General features: G+C 46.7%; 1 protein-coding gene across 3 annotated transcripts in view; it reads left to right on the forward strand.

Annotated features, from left to right (window-relative positions):
• ABTB1 (ankyrin repeat and BTB domain containing 1) overlaps positions 1 to 24,663 on the forward strand; it is a 74,502-nt gene that overhangs the window by 33,465 nt on the left and 16,374 nt on the right. For 2 of the 3 annotated variants that reach the window (XM_085851138.1, XM_085851140.1), the window contains 2 exons: positions 9,243 to 9,359; positions 14,302 to 14,417. In XM_085851138.1, coding sequence (XP_085707264.1) covers positions 9,243 to 9,359; positions 14,302 to 14,417 — 233 coding nt within the window. The remainder of the gene's footprint in view (positions 1 to 9,242; positions 9,360 to 14,301; positions 14,418 to 24,663) is intronic. The other variant, XM_085851139.1, reaches the window with a different exon arrangement.

Here is a 24,663-nt window from a genome sequence, read left to right on the forward strand (position 1 = left end):
GGCCGAGGGAAGCTTGGCCCAAGTGTTTCACGAACCGGCTGGTCAAGCTTGATGTTCGACTAAGGTTGCGACAGGAATTTGGAATTTGTTCAAGGTGCCGGCGAGAGCGCACCTACTCTTCAGGAAGGACGAAGGACACCATGGGAGCTTTAACATCCACCATCTAATGTCGGCAGATGGTAATCCTGGCTTTACGTCCATTTGATGGATTGTACACATGTTGATGAATTCGTGCCTGTGAAACACATGGATGACAGTTTATAGCTGAGGCACAATTTACTCATCTGGCTTTTCATGTTTTATCATGAATCAACTCCTTTTCATTGTTTTTGTCATATGAGATAGATCTTCTTCTTCTTCTCCTTCTCCTTCTCCTTCTCCTTCTCCTTCTCCTTCTCCTTCTCCTTCTCCTTCTCCTTCTCCTTCTCCTTCTCCTTCTCCTTCTCCTCCTTCTCCTTCTTCTCCTTCTCCTTCTCCTTCTCCTTCTCCTTCTCCTTCTCCTTCTCCTTCTCCTTCTCCTTCTCCTTCTCCTTCTCCTTCTCCTTCTCCTTCTCCTTCTCCTTCTCCTTCTCCTTCTCCTTCTCCTTCTCCTTCTCCTTCTCCTTCTCCTTCTCCTTCTCCTTCTCCTTCTCCTTCTCCTTCTCCTCCTCCTCCTCCTCCTCCTCCTCCTCCTCCTCCTCCTCCTCCTCCTCTCCCGTTAGGTGTCGCCACAGCGGATCAACCATCTCCATTTCGTTCTATCCTCCACATCTTCCATTGACACTCCAACCACTCGCATGTATGCCCTCACCTTATCCATGAACCTCTTATTTGGCCTTCCTCTTCTCCTCCTGCCTGGCAGCTCCGTCTTCAACATCCTTCTCCCGATATACTCCGCTTCCCTCCTGTGCACATGTCCAAACCATCTCAATCTCGCCTCTCTCACTTTGTCTCCAAACCGTCCTACCTGCGCTGTCCCTCTAATATACTCATTTCTTATCCTGTCCATCCTCGTCACTCCCAACGAGAATCGCAGCATCTCTTACTCTGCCACCTCCAGCTCCGCTTCCTGTCTTTTTGTTAGTGCCACCGCCTCCAAACCATACAACATAGCTGCTCTCACTAACGTCTTATATACTTTCCCCTTCAATCTTGCAGCTACCCTTCTGTCACAAATCACTCCTGCAACTCTTCTCCAACCACTCCATCCTGCCTGCACTCTCTTTTTCACTTCTCTCCCACACTCTCTGTTACTTTGGACAGTTGATCCCAAGTATTTAAACCAATCCACCTTCCCCACCTCAACTCCTTGCAACCGCACCATACCACCACCCTCCCTCTCATTTACGCACATGTACTCCGTCTTACTCCTACTGACTATCATTCCCCTTCTCTCCAGTGCGTACCTCCACCTCTCGAGGCTCGCCTCAGCCTGCTCCCGACTCTCCCTACAGATCATGATGTCATCCGCGAACATCATAGTCCATGGAGACTCCAGTCTGATCTCGTCCGTCAACCTGTCCATCACCATTGCAAACAGGAAAGGGCTCAGAGTCGATCCTTGATGCAATCCCACTTTAACCTTAAACCGGTCCGTCATTCCTACCGCACACCTCACCGCTGTCACACTGTCCTCATACATATCCTGCACGATCCTCACATACTTCTCCACCACTCCTGACTTCCTCATACAATGCCACAACTCCTCTCTTGGCACCCTATCATAAGCTTTCTCTAAATCCACAAACACACAATGTAACTCCTTCTGGCCTTCCCTATACTTCTCCATCAACATTCTCAAAGCAAACATTGCATCAGTGGTGCTCTTTCCTGGCATAAACCCAAATTGCTGCTCACAGATCGTCACCTCTCCTCTCAACCTAGCTTCCACTACTCTTTCCCACAACTTCATGGTGTGGCTTAACAACTTTATCCCTCTGTAATTTCCACAGCTCTGCACATCACCCTTGTTTTTGAAAATCGGAACCAGTACACTTAATCTCCACTCCTCCGGCATCCTCTCACTTTCCAAGATTTTATTAAACAATCTGGTTAACAACCCAACTGCCATCTCTCCTAAGCACTTCCATGCCTCCACTGGTGTATCATCTGGGCCAACCGCTTTTCCACTTTTCATCTTCTTCATCGCAGTCCTCACTTCATCCTTACTGATCCACCCCACTTCCAGATTCACTATCTCCACCTCTTCCAACCTTCTCTCTCTCTCATTTTCTTCATTCATCAGCTCCTCAAAGTACTCCATCCACCTTCTCAACACACTCTCCTCGCTCGTCAGCACATTCCCATTTGCGTTCTTTATCACCCTAACCTGCAGCACATCCTTCCCAGCTCGGTCCCTCTGTCTTGCCAATCGGTATAAATCCTTTTCCCCTTCTTTTGTATCCAACTTCTCATACAGCTCATCATATGCCTTTTCCTTGGCCTTTGCCACCTCTCTTTTTGCCTTTCGCCGCCACTCCTTGTACTACTACCTACTTCCTTCATCTCTCTGACTATCCCACTTCTTTTTCGCCAACCCCTTCTTCCTTATACTTTCCCGTACTTCCTCATTCCACCACCAAGTCTCCTTATCTTCCTTCCTCTGTCCAGATGTCACACCAAGTACCTTCCGAGCTATCTCCCTCACCACTTCTGCTGTAGTTGCCCAATCATCCCACCCATCTTTACCACCATCCAACGCCTGTCTCACCTCCTCCCTAAATTTCATGCAACAGTCTTCCTCCTTCAGCTTCCACCATCTGGTCCTTGGTTCAGCCCTCACTCTCTTCCTCAACCTCACCTCTAAAGTCATCCTACAGACCACCAATCGATGCTGTCGAGCTACACTCTCCCCTGCCACCAGCTTACAGTCACTAATCTTTCAGGTTGCATCTCCTGCTTAAGATGTAATCCACCTGTGTGCACTTTCCTCCACTCTTGTCCGTCACCCTGTGTTCCTCCTTCTTCTTGAAATACGTGTTTACCACTGCCATTTCCATTCTTTTTGCAAACTCTACCACCATTTGCCCTTCCACATTTCTCTTGTTGAGATCGTACCTACCCATCACCTCCTCATCCTCTTTATTCCCTTCCCCAACATGTCTATTGAAATTTGCTCCAATCACCACTCTTTCATCCTTGGATACACTCTCCACCACTTCATATAACTCACTCCAGAAATCTTCTTTATACTCCATCTCACACCCCATATGTGGGGCATATGCACTGATGACATTCATCATCACCCCTTCAATTTCCAACTTCACACTCATCACTCAGTCAGACACTCTCCTCACCTCCAATACCCTCTTGACATAATCTTCCTTCAGGATTACCCCGACACCATTTCTCCTCCCATCCACACCATGGTAGAACAGTTTGAAACCACCTCCAATGCTCCTAGCCTTACTCCCCATCCACTTGGTCTCTTGTACACACATTATGTCCACCTTTCTTCTCTCCATCATATCAGCCAACTCTCGCCCTTTGCCAGTCATTGTCCCAACATTCAGAGTTCCAACTCTCACCTGCACACTTCTACCCTTCCCCCTCTCCCACTGCTTCCAGACTCACCTTCCCCGTCTCCTTCTCCTCCTTCGCCCAGCAGTAGCACAATTTCCACTGGTACCCTGCTGGCCACCGGTACCGTTGGCGGTCGTTGGTAACCCGGGCCTCGACCGCTCCGGTATGGAAATTCGTTTTGTTGTCCGCATAATGATTTGGCATAGATTTTTACGCCAGATGCCCTTCCTGACGCAACTCTGGTCGCCTCTTACGACACACAGGGATATGGTACACCTATTCTAACCGGGGCATACACCGGGTCCAGTACAACTGGTACTCATTTCGCCGACCTCGGAAGGATGGCAGGCTGAGTCAACCCCCTGGTGTTTTCGACTTGGTTTATATATATGTATATTAATTCAGTGTCCCAACGGGGCTTGAACTCAGGACCTTTTGGGTCCCAAGCCACTGCCCTAACCACTGTGCCAACACCAGGCTCATATGAGATATGAGATATATATATATATATATATATATATATATATATATATATATATATATATATATATATATATATATATATATATATATATATATATATATATATATTCCTTAATTTGAGATATTTAATACTTGAACATAATGAGCTTTCCTGTTAATTGTGAGTGATTTAAATATATGTGGTTGCAGAATGACATCACAGGAAGGACACATTGAGTACTTTGAAGTTTAATTCTTAAAAGTTTATGAAGAGTTATTTATTTAAACACGATGGGCTGGCAGGATGACTTCGATGTGTGCACAATCGCCTCTGAGCTATCTAGCCTTTGTTCGAATCTCGGCCAAGCTATAAACTGTCATCCTGGTGTCACAGGCAGAGCGATGGAGGCATCAATGTTTGTTGCGTCCCTCACATGTATGTTAAACCTGGCGTCTCGTCTCTCAGCATTAGTTGGTGGATGTTATCGATCCCACGCTGTCATTCATGAAGAGTGGGTGAGGTATTGCTAACCCCCGGCCAAATTCCAAATTCTTGCTCTAACCTACAGAGGGCACTGCATCAGCAGCACAGCTGCGCTCCCAGCAATGTGATGCAACCAGCAGTCACATGCCACATACGAAATTAATGAATATTAATACAATTTGTTATTTTAAGCACAAGTCACAGAAAAAGACATGTTTATAAACTTTGTTTTATTTGCAAATGACACAAGAAATCAGAAATTACTATTTTATTTTGTTACGGACGTGACATTCTCCAAATATGCCTGGTGTTGGCTTTTAATGGTTAGGGTGGTGGGCTTGGGATCTTAGGATCCTGAGTTCAAATCTCACTCGGCTGTTGAATTAATACCAGGTGTGGTTGACTCTGCCTGTCATCCTTCCTATGTCGGCAAAATTAGTACCAGCTTTCTGGTATCCTGTGTTGGAGTGGCGACCCATCCAGGATTGTGCCCAATAGCCAAGGATACTGCTTAGGCAGCACCAACGCTCTGCACAGAGCATGGTCCCAATGGATGGATGTATTCTCCAAATTGCCTACGGAACTAGAAAGGCACTCGGTAGAGCGCATACCTCCACCAGACTGAACAGTTTATATTTTGTATCCTGTGTGCATCCAGGCCTGAAGCAAAATCGAATAGGCTTATTTTTGTCACTTGCCCATCTCATCCACCAAGTTTCGTCTGAATCCGTCCACAACTTTTTGAGATATCATGCTCGCTCTAGTTTTTGGCTCCACCTCTCAATGGTGAAGAATCGCTTAAAAATTCTAGTAGTTGGATCCAGATCTTCACCAAAATCTAATCATTTCATCCTTGTCACACACCGAACCTGTCCACCAAGCTTTGTCCAAATAAGTCCATAACTTTTTGATAACCTTCTCACAAACAGACAAACGAAAGAGTTGAAAACATAACCTCCGTCCACCTTTCAGTAGTGGAGGTAATTGTGTCAAGCACTTTGTTTATTGCACAATATTATAATATGTACACAATTAAATCAAACTTGAAAGTAGGTTAGAGACTGAAAAAGCCTGATTAATTCTTAAAATGCTAAACGATGCTCTACTTTCTTCAAACACGTCACCATTCCTAAATCGGTCCCAGGCAAAAATAACATTCCATTCCTCTAGCAATTCTCTGCAGACTACTAGAGTATATGAGGGTACAACTCTCATACTATAGTTCTAACTGTAGCATTTTTTTTTTCCTGGGGTTGTAATCTATCGACATGCCATTAACACATTCCTCAATAATTGGCGCACATAAAAGTTTGATTCCATCTCTCTTTGATAGACAACCTTTGTCTTTTGGTTAATGCCTGGTGTTGGCGCAGTGGTTAGGGCAGCAGCTTGGGATCCAAGAGGTCCTGAGTTCAAGCCCTGTTGGGCCACTGAATTAATACACCAGGGGGTTGACTCAGCCTGTCATCCTTCCGAGGTCGGCGAAATGAGTACCAGTGTACTGGGCCAGTGTATACCCCGGTTAAAATAGGTGTACCATATCCCTGTGTCGTAAGAGGTGACCAGGGTTGCGTCAGGAAGGGCATCCGGCGTAAAACATGTGCTAAATCACGATGCGAATCATACGGATGATCCGCTGTGGCGACCCCTAACGGGAGCAGCCGAAAGAGGAAGCAGAAGAAGTCTTTTGGTTGTCTCATGGTGTCTTGCATTATTTACTTCATCTTCCAGACCATCACCGCTTGTTACATTTATTGGTTTTCTTCATCGTTCGTTCATTCGTATGCAGCATATGGCTGCAGGTTTGTATCATTTCTGGGAGCTCGGCTGTGCTGCCGATGCAGTTCCCACTGTAGGTCGAGGCAGGAACTTGTAATTTGTTTAGGGTGCCGGCGATAATTCTTCCCTACCCTTTGCGGTCGACACAATGGGATCGTTAATGCACACAGACGACCAGCGCCGGCAGACAGGTCCTTTGGCACGTCCTTCTGAGGGATGGCGCGCACACACCAATGTCTCGCTCTGCATGCGAAACGAGGATTTGACAGTTTACGGCTCGGCCCATATTTAAACCCAGTGTAGACCACTCAACGGTGGGTGCGCATACCTCTCAGCTATCCTGGCAGCCTTACGTTGATAATGAAATGATTCATCACAAACAGAAATATCTCGATAAACAGTTCTCTAACTTATTGATATATCGAATGCACTGCTTGAAAATGCAGAAGAAGTACCCTTTTGGAATCATAACATATGACCTCTCTGCTTGAATACGATGAATAGTTTGAGTGCCAGGAAGAGATTTACAAGCATCCCATCTTTTATCCAGGAGCTCTTTCATTTCGTATGCATTGAATTCTCAAACATGGATGACTTTATTTATTATTAGTATTATTTTTTTTGTCAGTTGCAGAAATTTTTATCCACCTTGTAAATCTACAGCAAATCTGAAACTTTTACTTTTATGCCTAAAACGCATACCGGCTCTTTAATTGCTGCCCCAATCAAGCTCCTGCTCCGTACCATGAGTTGTCGCAAACATAACTCAACTCAATACAGGATGATATATATATATATATATATATATATATATATATATATATATATATATATATATATATATATATATATATTTTCATCGATAGAAACTTTTGATTTATTTGAGAACCATCTGATAAAACTTGCATTTGCTTGACATTTGGAAAGTTTGTTTTTGACATCAAATAACAGGATTTGGATTATTTATTTATTTATTTTTTGCTTGTGGGGGGGGGGGGATAATTAATGGGTAAAGGTAAGATTTTATCTCCTGACACCATAATTATTTTATGGTCTTAATATGAAGTGCGACCTTGCAATTGTTATTTTGATTCATCTCAATTGTTTTCCCGATGTTTTCTGTAATATTTTTTTTTCTGAATTCTGTTAAGGGACGTATTACATGCTTCAAGCCTTTAAGATTATATGGCCAATTACTTTTATAAATCACATCGTTCGCTGTTTCGGAAGAGGAAGATTTTCTCTGAAGTGCTAAAGATGTTTCCATAACTCAATGGTGTAATGATTAGAGCGTCCACTCCCATTCTCGAAGGTTGGTCGTTCGAACCCCGGTCGAGTCATATCAACAATTTTGAAAATGGTACACGCTGTTTCCTTGCTTAATGCTCGCCATTTAAGAGGTTAGAGCATGAAACAACCAGAGGTTGGCAACACCGTCACCGGCTTTATGGGCCTAATATCTTCCTCCTGTGTTCCTTGTAAGGGAGCTCGTGTTATTCTGTATACCAGGCAACACGTAAACTTCCAGAAAAATATACATTTTTTTGCTGATTTCATATTTTTAATTTTGGATGTGTTTGAATCACATTTGTTTTTGATTTGTCCTGCCGAGGGAACAAATCACTTTTTTCCTTTTAAAAATAATAGTTTGAACAGTTCTTTGGTTAAAAAAAAAATTGATAATCAAGAAAAAGCATTGCACGTCTGAGTTATCAATAAAAAACATTCTGATCATTTCCATGGCAACATATTGTTGTTCATGGTTCCCATGATAACTGGGTTGGGTTTGCATCACGAATTTCAAATGAAAATGGGAAAGGCTGAACTGTCCACAAGGAGTAAGAAAGGTCTAAAGTTTGACTCCAGAATAAATTGATTTCCAAGTGAGCACTCTTGCAAATGAAAACTGAGGAAGATTTAGAGCTTTAAATTGCCACTAGGGTTAGATTTGATGATATATAGATAGTAGACAAAAAAATGGAAGCACCTGGGTAAATGAGGGACACCAAGCAATGGCTTCCACACAGGTCTGGCCCATGTGTTAATTAAGCAAATAATATCCCAGCATGCTTAGGGTCATGTATAATATAAAAATGCTGAACAGGCCTGGTTGCCTATAATTATGGCGAGCATGGCTGAAAGAGAAGACCCCCCCCCCCCACAATGCCTCCATCCACAGAGCACGTGTGGTCGCCCACTGGGCATGACACTGATGTTATCCATATGTCATGGCCTTCTCAGTCACCGGATCTGAACCAAATCGAGCATTTATGGGATATTCTGGAATGACGCCTGAGACAGCGTTTTCCACTTCCATCAACCAGGTGCGAGTTAATTGACTTTCTCGTTGAAGAATGGGTGCCATATCCCTCCTGCAGAATTGCAGACGCCGGTGGACTCTATGCCAGGGTGCAAACAGACAGTGCTGGCCACACGTGGTGGCCAAACACCATTTTCTTTTTGTTCTCTACCTGCAGAGCTTGTGTGTGTTATTTATTGATATATGCACTTTTACACGGTCTTTCATGGATTAAAAAAATAGTGTAAGTTTGTGATCTCGTGCCTTGGTAACCATCTCTATATTATGTAAGTACAAGTAGTGGAATTTTAGCCCCTCCCTGCTTCCCCCCTGATCACATGTTTCATCCATCCCCTGTCCCTTTGCTCTATCAGCTCCCAACATCCTTTCTCCTCCCCCTCCACTCATTCTCAACCCTCCTACATGCCCTTTCCCTTTTAACTTGATTTCCTCCTTTCCTTTTCTCATTTAACTAACACCCAACTACTTCCCCCCCCCCCACCTCCTCCCTTGTCTTGATGATTTTGCCATTAAGGAAGAAACAGTCTTGTCTAGGACTGGTGTTCATGTGAACTTGTGAAAATCATTGTGACTTTTGTACACTGCCCCTTTGGGGTGGAAAGCTCTCCACTTTGAGTATGATATGTAATATGTATATATCTATACAATTTGGCTTCTGCTGCAAAAATCCAACAATTTGGCTTGGTGTGATGGCAGGCCGAATGGATATTGATGTGGAGTCCATAGCCGACTGCCGTAGAGTGGCTAGACAGTGTCACCTGCTTGAGCTGATTGAAGAACTGGAGGCAAAGTGGAAGCAGGCATGTGAATTTGGTGAGCTCGAGTATATGCATCCTTCATTGAGGTGCCTTTTATGGAGATTTAACGTGTTTCTCTTCAGTAAATACATGAGCTTTGTTCAACATTTGATTTCATAAAAGTTCAACTGTTGATTAAACTATGACCTGTTTAATTTCCAATACTTCACCCCATGGTGTCGGTAGATTAGACGTAAACAAAAATTGTATTTAACGGTCATTGACACTCCTGCCCACCGCCCTCCAGATGGGAGAGCCCATCTCATTCCACCTTCGGTGGGCAATTTAAAATGGACACTCGAAAACAATTGAGATACACTATAACCATATTTGGCCTTGCTGGACCACAATGTAATATTTTGTGCTACAAAATGCAAAAATAAATTTACATTTGCACATGTCGATCTATATACTGTTGGACTCTGCTATTTACGGGGGATATGTTCCTGGAAAATGCCGCCAATGTCGAATCCGCGAATGTCAGGGCATTGTTTCAATGGGAAAAAGGGGGATAGGTTCCCAGTGGTTCATTATTCATAAGGGAAAATAAAAAAATCCTGTGAATATAGAAGCGGGTCGCATTTTATCTCGACTGCGAATATTTGGGGTCTGTGAATAACAAGCCCGTGAATAACGGGGTGTGTGTGTGTGTGTGTGTGTGTGTGTGTGTGTGTGTGTGTGTGTGTGTGTGTGTGCGCGCGCGCAGTATAGACACACACTCAAGGGTGCCTGATAGGGGAAGGGGTCGGCCATCAAAATTTTTCTTCAAAATTGTTGTTTATTACAGCGCGGCGACATCGCGCTGTTATATTAATTGATCTCCTTGCCTGTTCCCAAAGGGGATGGTTTAGGCTTTTCAATCGGTCACTGTCAGTGAGTACGCGAGTGTGTGTGCAGATCCATTTGATATCGATCGTTCGTTCTCAGATCTGCCTTGATCACCGTTGAAACCCTGGTAATGCTCTGCATTGTTAAACGCTCATGCTTGTTATTAATCGTCACTCCCATGCTCTGGACTATTTTCCTCGTTGCTTTTGACTCTTGAATTCATTTTACATTGTCCTTGATGTGATTGTCCTTCATCAAAAGGTCGCTTGTGATCTTTCGAGCATTTGCAAGTCGATATAGCTGTCATCTGCTGAAAGGTTATAACTGAACATTCCAAGTGAAAGTTCAGACTGTAAACTCTGTCACAAATATGACTGGAAGGTAGCTTTCATAAATGTAGATAGCTGTCGTAAACATTTTGTAAGAAATATCGTGCAATGATGGATAATGCAACTTTCTCTTTTGTTGTAGTACTCCCATAAGCACAATATTTGGGGAGAAGGAATGGGGGGGGGGGGGGGAATAGCAAGTCTTTTGATTCATAGCAATAGCAAATCGAAGTTGTACATGCACGATAAACAAATCCATGTAAAAGTACAGCAATCAAAACACCATAAATTTGAACAATTGCAAATACAGGGTTTATTACCTTCGCATTCTGCGAAAGGTTATGTTTTGGTCGCTGTGTATTTATTTATTTGTTAATATGTGTGTTTGTTTATTATTCGCATAACTCAGAAAATATAAACCGAATTGCATGAAATTTGGTGGGATGATTCGTGAGTATCCAAGCACGATTTGATTAGATTTTGGGAGCGATCGGGTCAAAGGTCAAGGTCATGAAAAGGTCAAAAACACTCTTTTGAGCATAACTTCCTTCATAATACAGCTATCGACATGCAACCACCGCCATATTGTTCCATGACGAGATACCTTTCGGATATGTAGTGTCGGATTTGATGTAACGTCATCGGAAGTGCGTCTAAATGACGTCACAAGATGACGTAAATTTTCAATTTTCGATCTTATCAGTTTTGATCATACCGTTTTGTAGGACTTACCTTAAGGACGTCACACACCAAATTTGACTTCGATCGGACTGACCGTTATGACTTCATTGACGTTTGAACATGACGTTTTTCAATTGTGGCTAAAATGTCCTGATATTTTACATTCAAATATCTATATAATTTATTAAGCAAAGTCTCCCAAATCCAGGCCTTAGGATCAGTACCAAAATATCTGTTTATTGATGTACAGGTTTTGCCAATTAACTCTGTAGTCAAGGTCACACTCAAGGTCAAAATATACTTGTAGGCATAGCTTCAGATCTAATAGAGCTATTGACATGAAACCAACATTAAAACGTTCAGTGAACTACGAGCTTTCAGAATGGTAGTCCCCGATTGGACGTGATGTCCCCGGAAGTGCGTCAAAATGACGTCAAAAGATGACTTCATTTTTCAACTTTTTGATTTTTCAGTGTTTATCATTCCATTTTGTTGGACTGCCTTCAAGGAGGTTACACACCAAATTTGACGTCAATTGGACTGACGGTTGTGACGTCATGGACGTTTTAAAATGACGTTTTCAAATGTGCCCGGAAAAAAGTTGCGGCGGCGAAGGTATGCGCTCTACCGAGTGCCCGTTCTAGTTTATTTATTTATTTTTGGTCAAAAGAGAGGGACTATCTCGCAGCTGCATATTAAATGGCCTACAAGAGGTGTCCTTTGAAAGTTGGTCCATCGTTGGAATGACAGAGTCTAGGGATGAACCCTTTGTCTTCCTCCTCTACCTCTTCCTGTGCCTCTGTGTGAAATGTGGGGCATTCCTTCTCTTGCAGTGAAAACATTACCATCAGTTCTTTGTTTTTGTTGACCGGTTCAGGAGTTATCTACAACTTTTGAAGTCCAATTTCAGTGCTCTCACCTTTGTGTGCGATTGGTTCTCGGTTTTGTTTCATCCCTTTGTCCCAAAGGTATGGATATATATATATAATATATATATATATACATACATGCCTTTGGGTATGTATGTACGTATATTGTTACGACTGTGGGGTACAGGGTCATTCGTAAAATTTAAGACCTGAGCATAGACCATGTGCTTCATGGAGGATCGTTCCTTTTTAAGTCACCTGGACTTTTGTCAAGTGAGCATATGTGATCGAGCAGTGTCCGCAGAAGAGTGAGTGAGTGAATGAGTGAGTCAGTGCGAAAACACTTCAGTCGTTATCGCTTCAACCAAACAAATAATTTTGATGAAACTTGGCCACAAGCTTCATATCTGATACCAAAGGAAGGAATATGAACCGCATCAAAATCTGCGCTCATTAAGTGGGTTGATTTGACCCACTTGGGAGGGTTTTGACCTTCCAAAATAGATATTTGCTCTCTCCTCCTAAACTAGACACACAATTTCAATGAAACTTGATCACAACTTTCATCACCCATAATATACTAATGTGTATCGACCACATCCAAATTTGTGCCCATTAAGGTGGTTTATGGGGGAGGGCGAACCCCCCAAAATGGGTATTTGGTCTTTTATCTAAAACGACACACAATTTTGATGAAACTTGACCACACAACCTTCATCACCCATGATGTACCAAAATTTGTTCATGGTATTAAAAAAATCAAGGTCTAAGGGGGTCTGTGGGGGATTTGAGTGTCTGTTGCTCCTGATGCAGATGAGCTTCAGGACATGAGGTCCTATTTCTACCTGTAACAAGGACTTCCTGTTCAGGTTGTCATCCTGTTTTCTTTTCTGAGTCGTTGGAGAGCGTTGTTTTTTGTGTTTTTCAAAAAAAATATTATTTCTAATACACGTATATATCTATATACATATACATGCTCATGGAAGAACTACAAAATTTGAACACAGCACAAAGGCAACAGAAAAAAGGGGAAAACACCAACAGCATGCCGGATGTAGGAAGAAAGTAGATGGAGATGGACAGACAAGGGATGCAGGTAATGATAATGGTAATGGAGAATGCAAAGGTTGAACAATATGGATACATAAGCAAAAAAAAATGTTGTTTTTTTTGGGGGGGGGGGGTGCATGGTGGTTTTACGGGTGCAAAAAAGCGTCATCCAAAAAGGTGCAAAATTTGAGCATCTGCTCTGAGTCTGGGAGGTCGGCGTATCAAACCCCCGGCTGAGTCCATGCCAAACACTTTAAAAATGGTACGTGCTGCTTCCTTACTTCACGTTTGACATTTAAAAGGATGGACATTCCCTGTAGGTTGGCATCCATGGGGAGGAGGAAATTTTTCCTTAGAAAATGCCCTGCTGAGTGCGGTGAGAAGGGCGGCACCATTGTTGTGACGTCACTGGTACCCAGAATGCCCTGGGAATTGACTTCACTTCCCCCAAGCTCAGTGCCTGTTTGTATTGTCTAACAGTCCCGTATTGTCTCTCGTGTATTTGTATGTATGTCCATGTTTGTGATCTGTATACATGGCAACTCCGCTACGAGCCTTAGATCCTGTTAAAATGAAGAAAAGAAAAGAAAAGAAAGAAGAAAAAAAAGAGCATGTACTGTTTCATATAGCTGGGAGACTGATATCAGCTGCAATTGTTCGACCATTTTTGGTTTGGGACCTAACAGCTTGCGGGTTAGCATCGGTTCTTGCAGGGGCCTCGCAGTTCTGCTGATGAAGTGGCCCCTGTTTGTTTGGGCAGGAATTTGGAATTTGGCCAAGGTGCCTGTTATAGCTTGCCTACTCCTTGCGAAGAGCACCGTGGGATCTTTAACTTCCATAAACTAATGGTGGCAGTTGGGACACCTGGCTTAACCTGTTTCACCCTACCTGTGAAACACCAGGATGACGGTTTATAGCTTGGCTCAGATTCAAACACAGGCTGGACAACTCAAAGGTGAGTGCACAGACCTCTAGGCTATTCTGCCAACTCTCTAACAGTGAAAAATGGTAAGAGATGCTCGGACGAGAGTATATTAATTGTTATATAATGTCCTTTACTAAAAAAATGTTTGGTAACCTGTATCATTGTTATCTGTGTCTTACCATGACACCAATTATTATTATTTATTATTATTATTTTTTAAAGTTTATTGAGATTTCTGGCCCATGATGAGACTGCAGGTACATGTGTTCCCTGTAGTGTCAAACAAGCCTGGTACCTGTGTGAAGGTGATCTCCGTGGAAGCATCCAATGGGGTGCAGCTACAGGACAACCTGGCGGTTCTGGCTGACTGTGCTTACCCATCACAGCTCCGTGTTAGTATGGCTAATTATTGCTTGCAGATTGTCGTGGTATTAAGTAGATGGCATCATTTCTGTCAATGCAATCATCATGTGGTGACTAGCTTTAACACAAAAGCAGTGACAAAATGCAAGTACGCATGATTGCTGGGAATGCGGTTGTACCCCCTGCAGGTTACAGCAGGAATTTTGAATTTGGCCTGGATACTGGTGATGGCTTGCCTAAGACGAAGGACACTGTGGAATCTTTAACATCCACCAACCAACTAAGCTAGTAAACAGGACACCCAGTTTAGCGTATACTTGAGGGATGGCACACACAATGATTATTGCCCTGTATGTAAACACCAGGGTGACATTAATAGCTGGGTCGAAATTTAAGGCTAGTGTGGGACAGCTCAGATGCGAGTGCCCATAACTTTAAGCTCTCCTGCCAGCTAATACTGAGGCGTCAGACAACATTTGAGGCCAGGTTGGAGATATGGTCTGCCCAAGATTAATGAGGCTGAGTAGCTCCAGTTTTTGCATCTCTTCGAGGGGTTGCCCAGAAAAGCAAACTGAGGGATTTGACATTCGTTCCTTACGGAGAGATGGTGAGAGCTTGGGACCTTCCTAATTTATATAGATATGTTTCAGGTGGCTGATGAATGATTAATATCTATATTTGTGTGAATATATGCATTTCAATAAAATAGACATTAGCAAAGCTTTTCGACTTGCACTCTTCAGGATAAAACCACAAGCAGAGGAAGAAAAAGCACCAAACTCTCATTTATAAAGTTACAATGTAATGTGCTCAACGTTGACTGGTTGAGCGAAATAAAGGATGGGATTACCTGATTGGTGGAACCATGGAGCATCATGAATATAATGAGTGGGTGGAAATTAAACATTATGAAAATTATTAGGCAGAGATGAATCACCAAGGTACCAGCAGAAAAGTAATGCTAATTGGCTGAGGGCTAGTTGGGAGGAAAAGTGGGGGTGTTTGTGGTTTTCATGATGACGCGATGCTGACTGGTACAGTTGTGACACGGTCAAGCCATCATAGTCCAAATAGATATAAAGTTCGGACAGATTATATAAAGTTCAAAGAATAGGATTGCTTGACCTGATTGATGTGGTCTCCATTGCACGAAGGTAAGCTAAACTGCATCCTCGACTCAGGATTTTAAACAAGCAAAAACAAAATTGCTCTGCACACTGAAGATTGTTCAGTAAATGCTAACCAATTTCAGAGGCACAGGGTATAATTGTCTTACAACGTACATTCCTACAAGCCTGGGTTGGTTGTCTGTTTGCTTGACTGACCTCGTCTGATCCCCAAAGGGTTGTATGGAACAACACGTTCGTGTGGTTCGTGTTCGTGCTCCGTCATCCTGAGTGAGCGGTTTGTGCTCCGTCATCCTGAGTGAGCGGTTTGTGCTCCGTCATCCTGAGTGAGCGGTTTGTGCTCCGTCATCCTGAGTGAGCGGTTTGTGCTCCGTCATCCTGAGTGAGCGGTTTGTGCTCCGTCATCCTGAGTGAGCGGTTTGTGCTCCGTCATCCTGAGTGAGCGGTTTGTGCTCCGTCATCCTGAGTGAGCGGTTTGTGCTCCGTCATCCTGAGTGAGCGGTTTGTGCTCCGTCATCCTGAGTGAGCGGTTTGTGCTCCGTCATTCTTAGTGAGCGGTTTGTGCTCCGTCATCCTGAGCCAGCGGTTTGTGCTCCGTCATCCTGAGCGAGCGGTTTGTGCTCTGTCATCCTGAGTGAGCGGTTTGTGCTCGGTCATCCTGAGTGAGCGGTTTGTGCTCGGTCATCCTGAGTGAGCGGTTTGTGCTCGCTCATCCTGAGTGAGCGGTTTGTGCTCCGTCATCCTGAGTGAGCGGTTTGTGCTCCGTCATCCTGAGTGAGCGGTTTGTGCTCCGTCATCCTGAGTGAGCGGTTTGTGCTCCGTCATCCTGAGTGAGCGGTTTGTGCTCCGTCATCCTGAGTGAGCGGTTTGTGCTCCGTCATCCTGAGTGAGCGGTTTGTGCTCCGTCATCCTGAGTGAGCGGTTTGTGCTCGGTCATCCTGAGTGAGCGGTTTGTGCTCGCTCATCCTGAGTGAGCGGTTTGTGCTCCGTCATCCCGAGTGAGCGGTTTGTGCTCCGTCATCCTGAGTGAGCGGTTTGTGCTCCGTCATCCTGAGTGAGCGGTTTGTGCTCCGTCATCCTGAGTGAGCGGTTTGTGCTCCGTCATCCCGAGTGAGCGGTTTGTGCTCCGTCATCCCGAGTGAGCGGTTTGCGCTCCGTCATCCTGAGCGAGCGGTTTGCGCTCCGTCATCCTGAGCGAGCGGTTTGCGCTCCGTCATCCTGAGCGAGCGGTTTGCGCTCCGTCATCCTGAGCGAGCGGTTTGCGCTCCGTCATCCTGAGCGAGCGGTTTGCGCTCCGTCATCCTGAGCGAGCGGTTTGCGCTCCGTCATCCTGAGCGAGCGGTTTGCGCTCCGTCATCCTGAGCGAGCGGTTTGCGCTCCGTCATCCTGAGCGAGCGGTTTGCGCTCCGTCATCCTGAGCGAGCGGTTTGCGCTCCGTCATCCTGAGCGAGCGGTTTGCGCTCCGTCATCCTGAGCGAGCGGTTTGCGCTCCGTCATCCTGAGCGAGCCGTTTGCGCTCCGTCATCCTGAGGGAGCCGTTTGCGCTCCGTCATCCTGAGGGAGCCGTTTGCGCTCCGTCATCCTGAGGGAGCCGTTTGCGCTCCGTCATCCTGAGGGAGCCGTTTGCGCTCCGTCATCCTGAGGGAGCCGTTTGCGCTCCGTCATCCTGAGGGAGCCGTTTGCGCTCCGTCATCCTGAGGGAGCCGTTTGCGCTCCGTCATCCTGAGGGAGCCGTTTGCGCTCTGTCATCCTGAGGGAGCCGTTTGCGCTCCGTCATCCTGAGGGAGCCGTTTGCGCTCCGTCATCCTGAGGGAGCCGTTTGCGCTCCGTCATCCTGAGGGGGCCGTTTGCGCTCCGTCATCCTGAGGGGGCCGTTTGCGCTCCGTCATCCTGAGGGGGCCGTTTGCGCTCCGTCATCCTGAGGGGGCCGTTTGCGCTCCGTCATCCTGAGGGGGCCGTTTGCGCTCCGTCATCCTGAGGGGGCCGTTTGCGCTCCGTCATCCTGAGGGGGCCGTTTGCGCTCCGTCATCCTGAGGGGGCCGTTTGCGCTCCGTCATCCTGAGGGGGCCGTTTGCGCTCCGTCATCCTGAGGGGGCCGTTTGCGCTCCGTCATCCTGAGGGGGCCGTTTGCGCTCCGTCATCCTGAGGGGGCCGTTTGCGCTCCGTCATCCTTAGGGGGCCGTTTGCGCTCCGTCATCCTGAGGGGGCCGTTTGCGCTCCGTCATCCTGAGGGAGCCGTTTGCGCTCCGTCATCCTGAGGGAGCCGTTTGCGCTCCTTCATTCTGAGCGAGCCGTTTGCGCTCCGTCATCCTGAGCGAGTTGTTGTTCAAGTGTTTCACATCTTGAAATGTGTTTTCCTAATTAGCAAGCCACATGTTTTTTTTTAACCAACCGTCACACACAGCTGTTTTTATTGATTACTGTTTGTGAACATATCCCTGAGACGTCTCTATAAATAAAACATTGTTTTTCGGTGAAAGCTATTCAAGGTTTCCCGGTTGTTTGCAATGCGTACTGTCGTCGGTAATCACACGGACTCCAACCTGCCGATTCCCGACAAATTGCCGATATTGGCCGTGTGTGTGTGTGTGTGTGTGTGTGTGTGTGTGTGTGTGTGTGTGTGTGTGTGTGTGTGTGTGTGTGTGTGTGTGTGTTTTTTCATAAAGCATAACCTTTTTTTCTCTGCCTACTCCCCAACCCCCACCCCTCTCTCTGTCCCATCCTTGCTCTACCCCCTCCCATTACAGTGCAGTACCCTCCTCCCACACCTCTCTCTCTTCCCTCCTCTCTCTCCTCTCTGTCTGTCTCTGTCTCTGGACATATCCGGACGGTGGTTTTGTCTGGACAGTGATTGTCTCCGGACGTGTCCAGGCAGGGTTTGTCTCCGGACCTGTCCACATGGTATTTATCTCCGGACGCGTCCGGATGGGAGTTTGCCTTCGAATGTTTCCAAGCAGTATTTGTGTCCGGACGGCTTCGCTCTGGATGCGTCTGGTGGGTTTTGTCTCCGGATGTGTCTGGGTGGTCTTTGTCTCCGGGCTGTATTTGTAGTATCACCCGTAGAAAATGGATTTCAGACATTATTTTGTTTCCATCTTCACTGTTATTCGAAGCAGAATCATTTTGATGAAACAGTATGAATCGTAATTAATGCTCTACCGCATGTCTGCCTTCCCTTCCTCTTGCCTAACAGTCTTCCCTTCCCCCACCCCTCCTCGCTCCCCCACCCTGCCTCGCTCCCCCACCCCTCCTCACTCCCCTCCCCCTCCCTTCGCTCTACTTCATGCCCCTCACTCCCTCACCCCTCCTTGCTCCTCTCCCTTCACTCTCCCCCACCCTCTCTCCCTCTCCCACCCTCTTTCCCCCCCCCTTTAGTATTACCATCTGTGAAGCGATGGGTGGTGTTTGCTCGTATAACATATTGTTACGAATTTGGAATTCGATTGCACACAACATACAGGTTCCTTTAGTCAGCTATGTCAATAAGTGCTTGTTCCCTAGATAGCTCACCTTTCATTGTTTAAGTGTTCAGAAATCGATTAGATGCACTGCGGATCGATTTAATAGTTAGGGAACGAACAATGGAGACATCCCTCCCCCTCTTCTGCGAAGAGGAAAAAGAATCCTGCCGTCCCGTGACTCATGACGTCAACAACTCCCTCCCACCCTTGGCTGAGCGGGGGATGGAGCACGAGGGCATGAGTCATGAGTCACGCCTGGAGCGGGGGAAGGGCGGGAGAAGGATAAGAGGAGATCTTTTTCTTTGTTCATGTTCCGAAGTTGAGTAGTAAGCTTTTTGCTTCGGCAGAGTAGTCGATCAGCAGACCTTCAGGACTTGTTTGGCTTGCGTTAGGGTTGAGGCCTTTGGAAGCTTTTTGCTTCGGCTGGCTCAGTGAGCTTCGGCTGAGGCCTGGCTCGGGAGGAGGCTTTTTGGTGGCTTTTTGCTTTGGTGGTTCAGTGAGCTTCGGCTTCTGCTTGGCTCGGGAGAGCTTTTTGCTTCGAGCTCCTTTGTTTTGTAAGGAAGTTGAGCCGGTTGCTCGGCTCGAGCTGCGAATGGTGGCTTATTCTTCTTCTTCTTGGTTTGTGGAGCTCTTTGTTCTCCATTTTGGTTCCCGGCTTGGTGCAACTTATCGACCTCTTCGTGGAGGTGGTTCCTCGGGGAAGCGACGCATAGACGGGAAGGATCGGCGCCTCGTCTCACCAGCACGTGTTGAGAAGCGCGGGAGGATTCGCGGGAGCTCGGGAAGGATCAGGGCTCACGGCGATTGGATCCAGCTCGCTCTCGCTGGAGCCCGGGTCCGAACAACTTGAAGACCACACGAGGTGGAGAGGTTCGAGATAGGTTCTGGGTTTCAGCTCACCTGTCCTCCGAGCTGGAGCTCGTTATTAAAGGCCTCTGCCACCATTTCTTGGGTGTGTGTGTGTGTGTGTGTGTGTGTGTGTGTGTGTGTGTGTGTGTGTGCGCGCGCGCGTACGTGTGTCCGTGGGCCCGTCTAATAAGAAGGAACTGCTGTTAAGTGCAAGTGACTGTACATAATAAGTGGACGGTTATAGTTCTTTTGTCGTGCTTTTGTTGCTTGTATAATTGCATACATGTTTTGCCTTGTTTAATTGCATATGTGCTTTATTATAATAAATGTCCTTGTGTGAATGTAAACCTGTTCGTTGTGTCCATTCCCTCATTGAACTGCCCCATCTTGCACTCGGAATATAGTTGGTTTTTAAATAGCCGGTAAAGTGATCTGGTCCAACGGGACTGCGCGATAATACCCTGCTCGGTTCTCCCAAAAGGAAGCAAGCTGCTTAAGCGGCTCGTTTCCAAGCGGTCCCGTTGAGGTATAATCTCTCTGTTACCTACCCGCGCGAATAATTAGGTAAATCGAATATTTAGCGATCGGACCCTGTAGCGCGGGTCGAGTACAGACAAGGTTGTGGTGTGGTTACAAACACACCTGTGGCTGGTTTCCGGCGTTGATCCGGAAAGCCGTGACTGGATTGTCCGTTTTGTGGGCGAAGCGACCGCTATTGGTTAGACGCGGTCGTTTGCACACCGACGGGCGGGAAATCTACAACACTGGTGTTCAGGAGTGTTGGATTCAAATCCATCACCCTCCAAACTAAATTAACGGGAATCGGACCAAGGGTGTGTGGAGCGACCCTCGGTTCCCATTAAATTGCGGGCTTTAAATTTATTCCGGAAAGCAAGATGGCGGTTCAAGGCGAACGGGAGCAGGGTGGTGTAGATATGTGTATTGATGTAGGATCCATGGCCTGGGACGGTTCTTTTTATAACCCCACCACCAATTACATACAGTGGGGGAGCTCACCTTCATACACTGAGCACAAACTTCGCCTGCAAACGGAGTTGCAAAATAGCGGCACGATCGCACCTCAGCGCAGCACGGAGCGGGCTGCTATAATATAATTAGCACAGCAAACGGCACGATACGAGGCAGGGCTCCCAACCAACAATTGAAACCACGTGATCATGGCAGGCGAGGCTGGCAAACATTGGCGGGCTTCGGGCATAAAACAGAGAAATATCTGAGAAAACTAAAAGAAAACGGTGAGAGAACGAATGAAAGGAGAGAGCAAGCATGCAAAAGAAGTGCGGAGAGTGAACTGAAGAAAAGAAAAGAGGAGCAAATTAGTAACTCCCAGGATAGAAAGAACTTAGAAGAAGAATGGAAAACGAAGCTGGAAAAGGAAAAACGGAAACGCGATGTGGAATTGGAACTACTGAAGGAAGAGGTAAGAATAGGCAATCGGAAAAGAGAGAGCCTGGAACAGGAGGTAAAAAGAGGAAAGTATTGGGTCAAAATTAACAAGGAATTCGGTGAGGGATTGGATGAAATGAGGAAGAAAGAATGTGGAAGAGGTGTGGAGATGAGGACGGAATTAGAAAAGAAAGCTTCTGAGTTACTGAAACACCAAAACAAAGAAACGGGATTCCAAAACGAATTGAGGATGTAAAGAGAGGAAAGAAAGAGAACGGAGAATGAAACGTTAAGGAACCACACTGAACAGATCAAACAGCTGGAAGCCAACGCCAGATTGCAGAATAAGGAACGTGAGAGAGAGTGGAATAAAAAGAAAAAAAGAGTGTGAATTTGAAACTGAACAACAAAAGGAAAAAACAAGGTTGGAGTACGAGGAGATAGTGACAGAACAAGGAATGAAACAGGAAAGGGAGATTAACCAATTGAGGGAAACTATGAGATTGGAGAAGGAAGAACGTGAGAGACAGTGGGATAGAAAACAAAAAGAACATGAATTTGAGGTTGACCAATTGAAAAAGCAAGGTTGGATTACGAGGAGATAGTGACAGAACAATGAATGAAACAGGAAAGGGAGATTAACCAATTGAGGGAAACTATGAGATTGGAGAAGGAGGAACAAGAGAGACAGTGGAATAACAAACAGACAGAAGAACGAATGAAACAGGAAAGGGAGATCAACAAAATGAAGGAAACTATGAGATTGGAGAATGAAGAACATGAGAGACAGTGGAGTAGGAAACGAGGTTGAAATTAACCAACTCAAGGAGAGGGCAAAATTTGAGTCCACGGAGATGGAAAAGCTCTGAAAAGATAATGAACAACTAAAGGGGCTCAGAGAGGAAGAACGACTCAAATGGGAAGGAAAATGGAGCCAGGAAGAAACGGAATAATAAACGAGGTGACTGAGATAAAACAAGTAGAGGAGAAACTACAGGTAATTGATGAGCACACACAGGTAGAGGTAGTGGAGGACAATGGGGGTGAGCTGGTGGAATGTGTTGGGACCCGATGCAAGCAGCAGGATGGCCTCTTTCAGGAACGAGGGGAGGGACTGTCCCCCTTTAGGCGGATCACGACCAGGTGAGTCTGGTCGAGCTTTGCGAGTTAGAGGGGGCGAGTGCTGTTAATGGGTGCACGTGGAGCTTGGGGTGTTTGGAGACCCCGGGAGCGCTTGAGGTAGCGCAAATCCCCAGCGTGGTCGTCCCGGTGTGTGTGGTTACGAGTCTGGCGAAATGCGTGCTAGAAAGCACGCATTGTATGAGTGAAACGCCATGTGTAAGTGTTATGGCGTGTGTGTGCGATTCCCCGTGTGTGAGTAGTATGGTGTGTGAGTGAAAGGCGATGTGTGAGAGAGACCGCGTGTGTGAGGTGGCGGTATGAGAGGGAGATGGTGGTTAGCATGCAGAAGACCGCAACCGCATGTCCTAGTGTGATGGTAAAGTGTGTGTGAGAGTCGTGGCACGTGGGAGTTTGTGCGCGAGAGTGCGAAGATGACGGTGCCTGACGATGGACAAAGGCCGAGTAGCGGCCGTAGCTATTTTGGGAACCGTGCCAGGTTTGCACGGCAGCGCGTTCGGGGTCCGTGCTGTGCTACGCACGAGGCCGCCACGTGCGCGTCTGCGTGAGTGAAATCCGGTCCGGAAACGTTCGCAGTGGATACAAGCCGATCCCGCGGGATGGACAGAAGTTAGGCTGGAAATGTGAATTCGGATCAGACGGGTTCTCCAAGCGAGCGTGTGTGTAAAGCTCCATGTGGCCTGCACTGCACGTTCTGTTCGCAGAGCGTGTGAAGCGGCTCCCCCGATGCGTTATGCGTACCCCGGCTTGTGCGAGAAATCGTGCAGGTTCGGGGTGCGAGTGACGTCATCGGGGATTCCGCGGCGCGGGTTACGGATGGCCAGAGCACATGTGCTCGCATGGGGAACCCCTCGAACACGGGGCTTGCTTTGGGATGCACAGTGACATCGTGGCTGCATGGTTGAAATCCGGCAGAAGGGAATCCCTGCCGGATGTTACCGTCCAAGGGGACGAGAAACGAGAACAGCTGCCATGACGTTACGGGGAAAGAGCGCAGGCTGTGAGTTGCCGCACTGGTGTTCGCAAGAAGAAGAAGAAGATAAAAAGAAGTAAAGCGAGCCTCGCCACTTTGAGTGGACATGAGCCCCAGGCAGGGGGTGGAAGACCACCTTGCTAGGGGGCACAGGAACTACTAGTTTGGGGGATGGGTCAGCGATAGTTAGACCGGCTTCATGGGGCAGGGACAAGGCCTCATGGAGCCCGTGGAATGGATTGGTTAGAGGGATTTTAGTTCAGATTTAGGAAATGGAATTTTTTGGGATTGTCAGAGACATGGACAAACTGGAAATGTGTAGTGGAGACGTAGCTTAGCTACGTAGAGTAAATGGAACGTGCATGAGTTTTAAGGGATGACGAGGGAGCACGAGTTAGTCAGGGGATTTAGTTAGAAGGATGGCAGTGTGGGGTGTTGGTGTGAGTTGCGAAATGGAAAGTGTGTGAGGAATGAGTGTGGGACAGTGGGCCCACGTGTGCGAGTGGAGCGAATGTGGTATGCATGGTGCGAATGACTGGTTGGGGGGAGGAGTGATTCCCACCCAAGTGACCCCGGGGTCAGTTTAATGTGAGCTCGTGGGTTATTCAAATTTACTAACAGGAGGTCGTTTTGTTGTTTGTGTCGAGAAAAGGCACGAAACCCGTTTGGAGGGGTGCAAGAGTTCATAGACCGGCTGGGAGCGTGGCTGTGGAAAGTTGAGTATTTGTTTAGTGGGCACCGGACTAGTCGGCCAGAGTAGGCCAAGGGCCCAAGAGGGGCCGGGATAGTGTAGTAGGCACGGGCGACCCGTCGGAAACGGGACCCGTCGCGCCAGAATGCCACGTGGGCAGTGTAGTGGGCACGGGCGACCCTCGGAAAGGGACCCGGGGCACCAACACGCCACGTGGGCATCGGAGGGGGGCAATGCCAGAGAGGGCAACCCCCCGCATTTATAGGGAGCAGCTAGGCTCGGAGGCAGCCTGCGGGCCTGGGGGTGCCATGGTTAGAGTTCGGCAGAGGGGGAGTTCCTGCCAGTTGAGCCACGCTGCCCAGCCAGGAAATTGTGCGAGGGAACGAATGAAAAATTGAGGGCAAGTCCCAAATTTATAAAGGATACCAACACAGGCGACGGGAATCATGCTTTTTAGAACCGATAGGTTTAAAATGTGACACGTTTTTGGAAAGCCCCGGGGTAGTTTCAGGTTAATGAATGATAGGGTAGTTAGGAGATGTACCCCTTCGCACCATCCATCCCTTCGCTCATTGTAGGCCGCTGGACTCAACTTGGTGGATCGCTGAACTCTGAGGAGGCCATTCT

This window comes from Eptatretus burgeri, chromosome 13 (assembly GCF_056783735.1).
Source record: "Eptatretus burgeri isolate ZD-2024b chromosome 13, Ebu_testis_v1, whole genome shotgun sequence".
Taxonomy (NCBI): domain Eukaryota; kingdom Metazoa; phylum Chordata; class Myxini; order Myxiniformes; family Myxinidae; genus Eptatretus; species Eptatretus burgeri.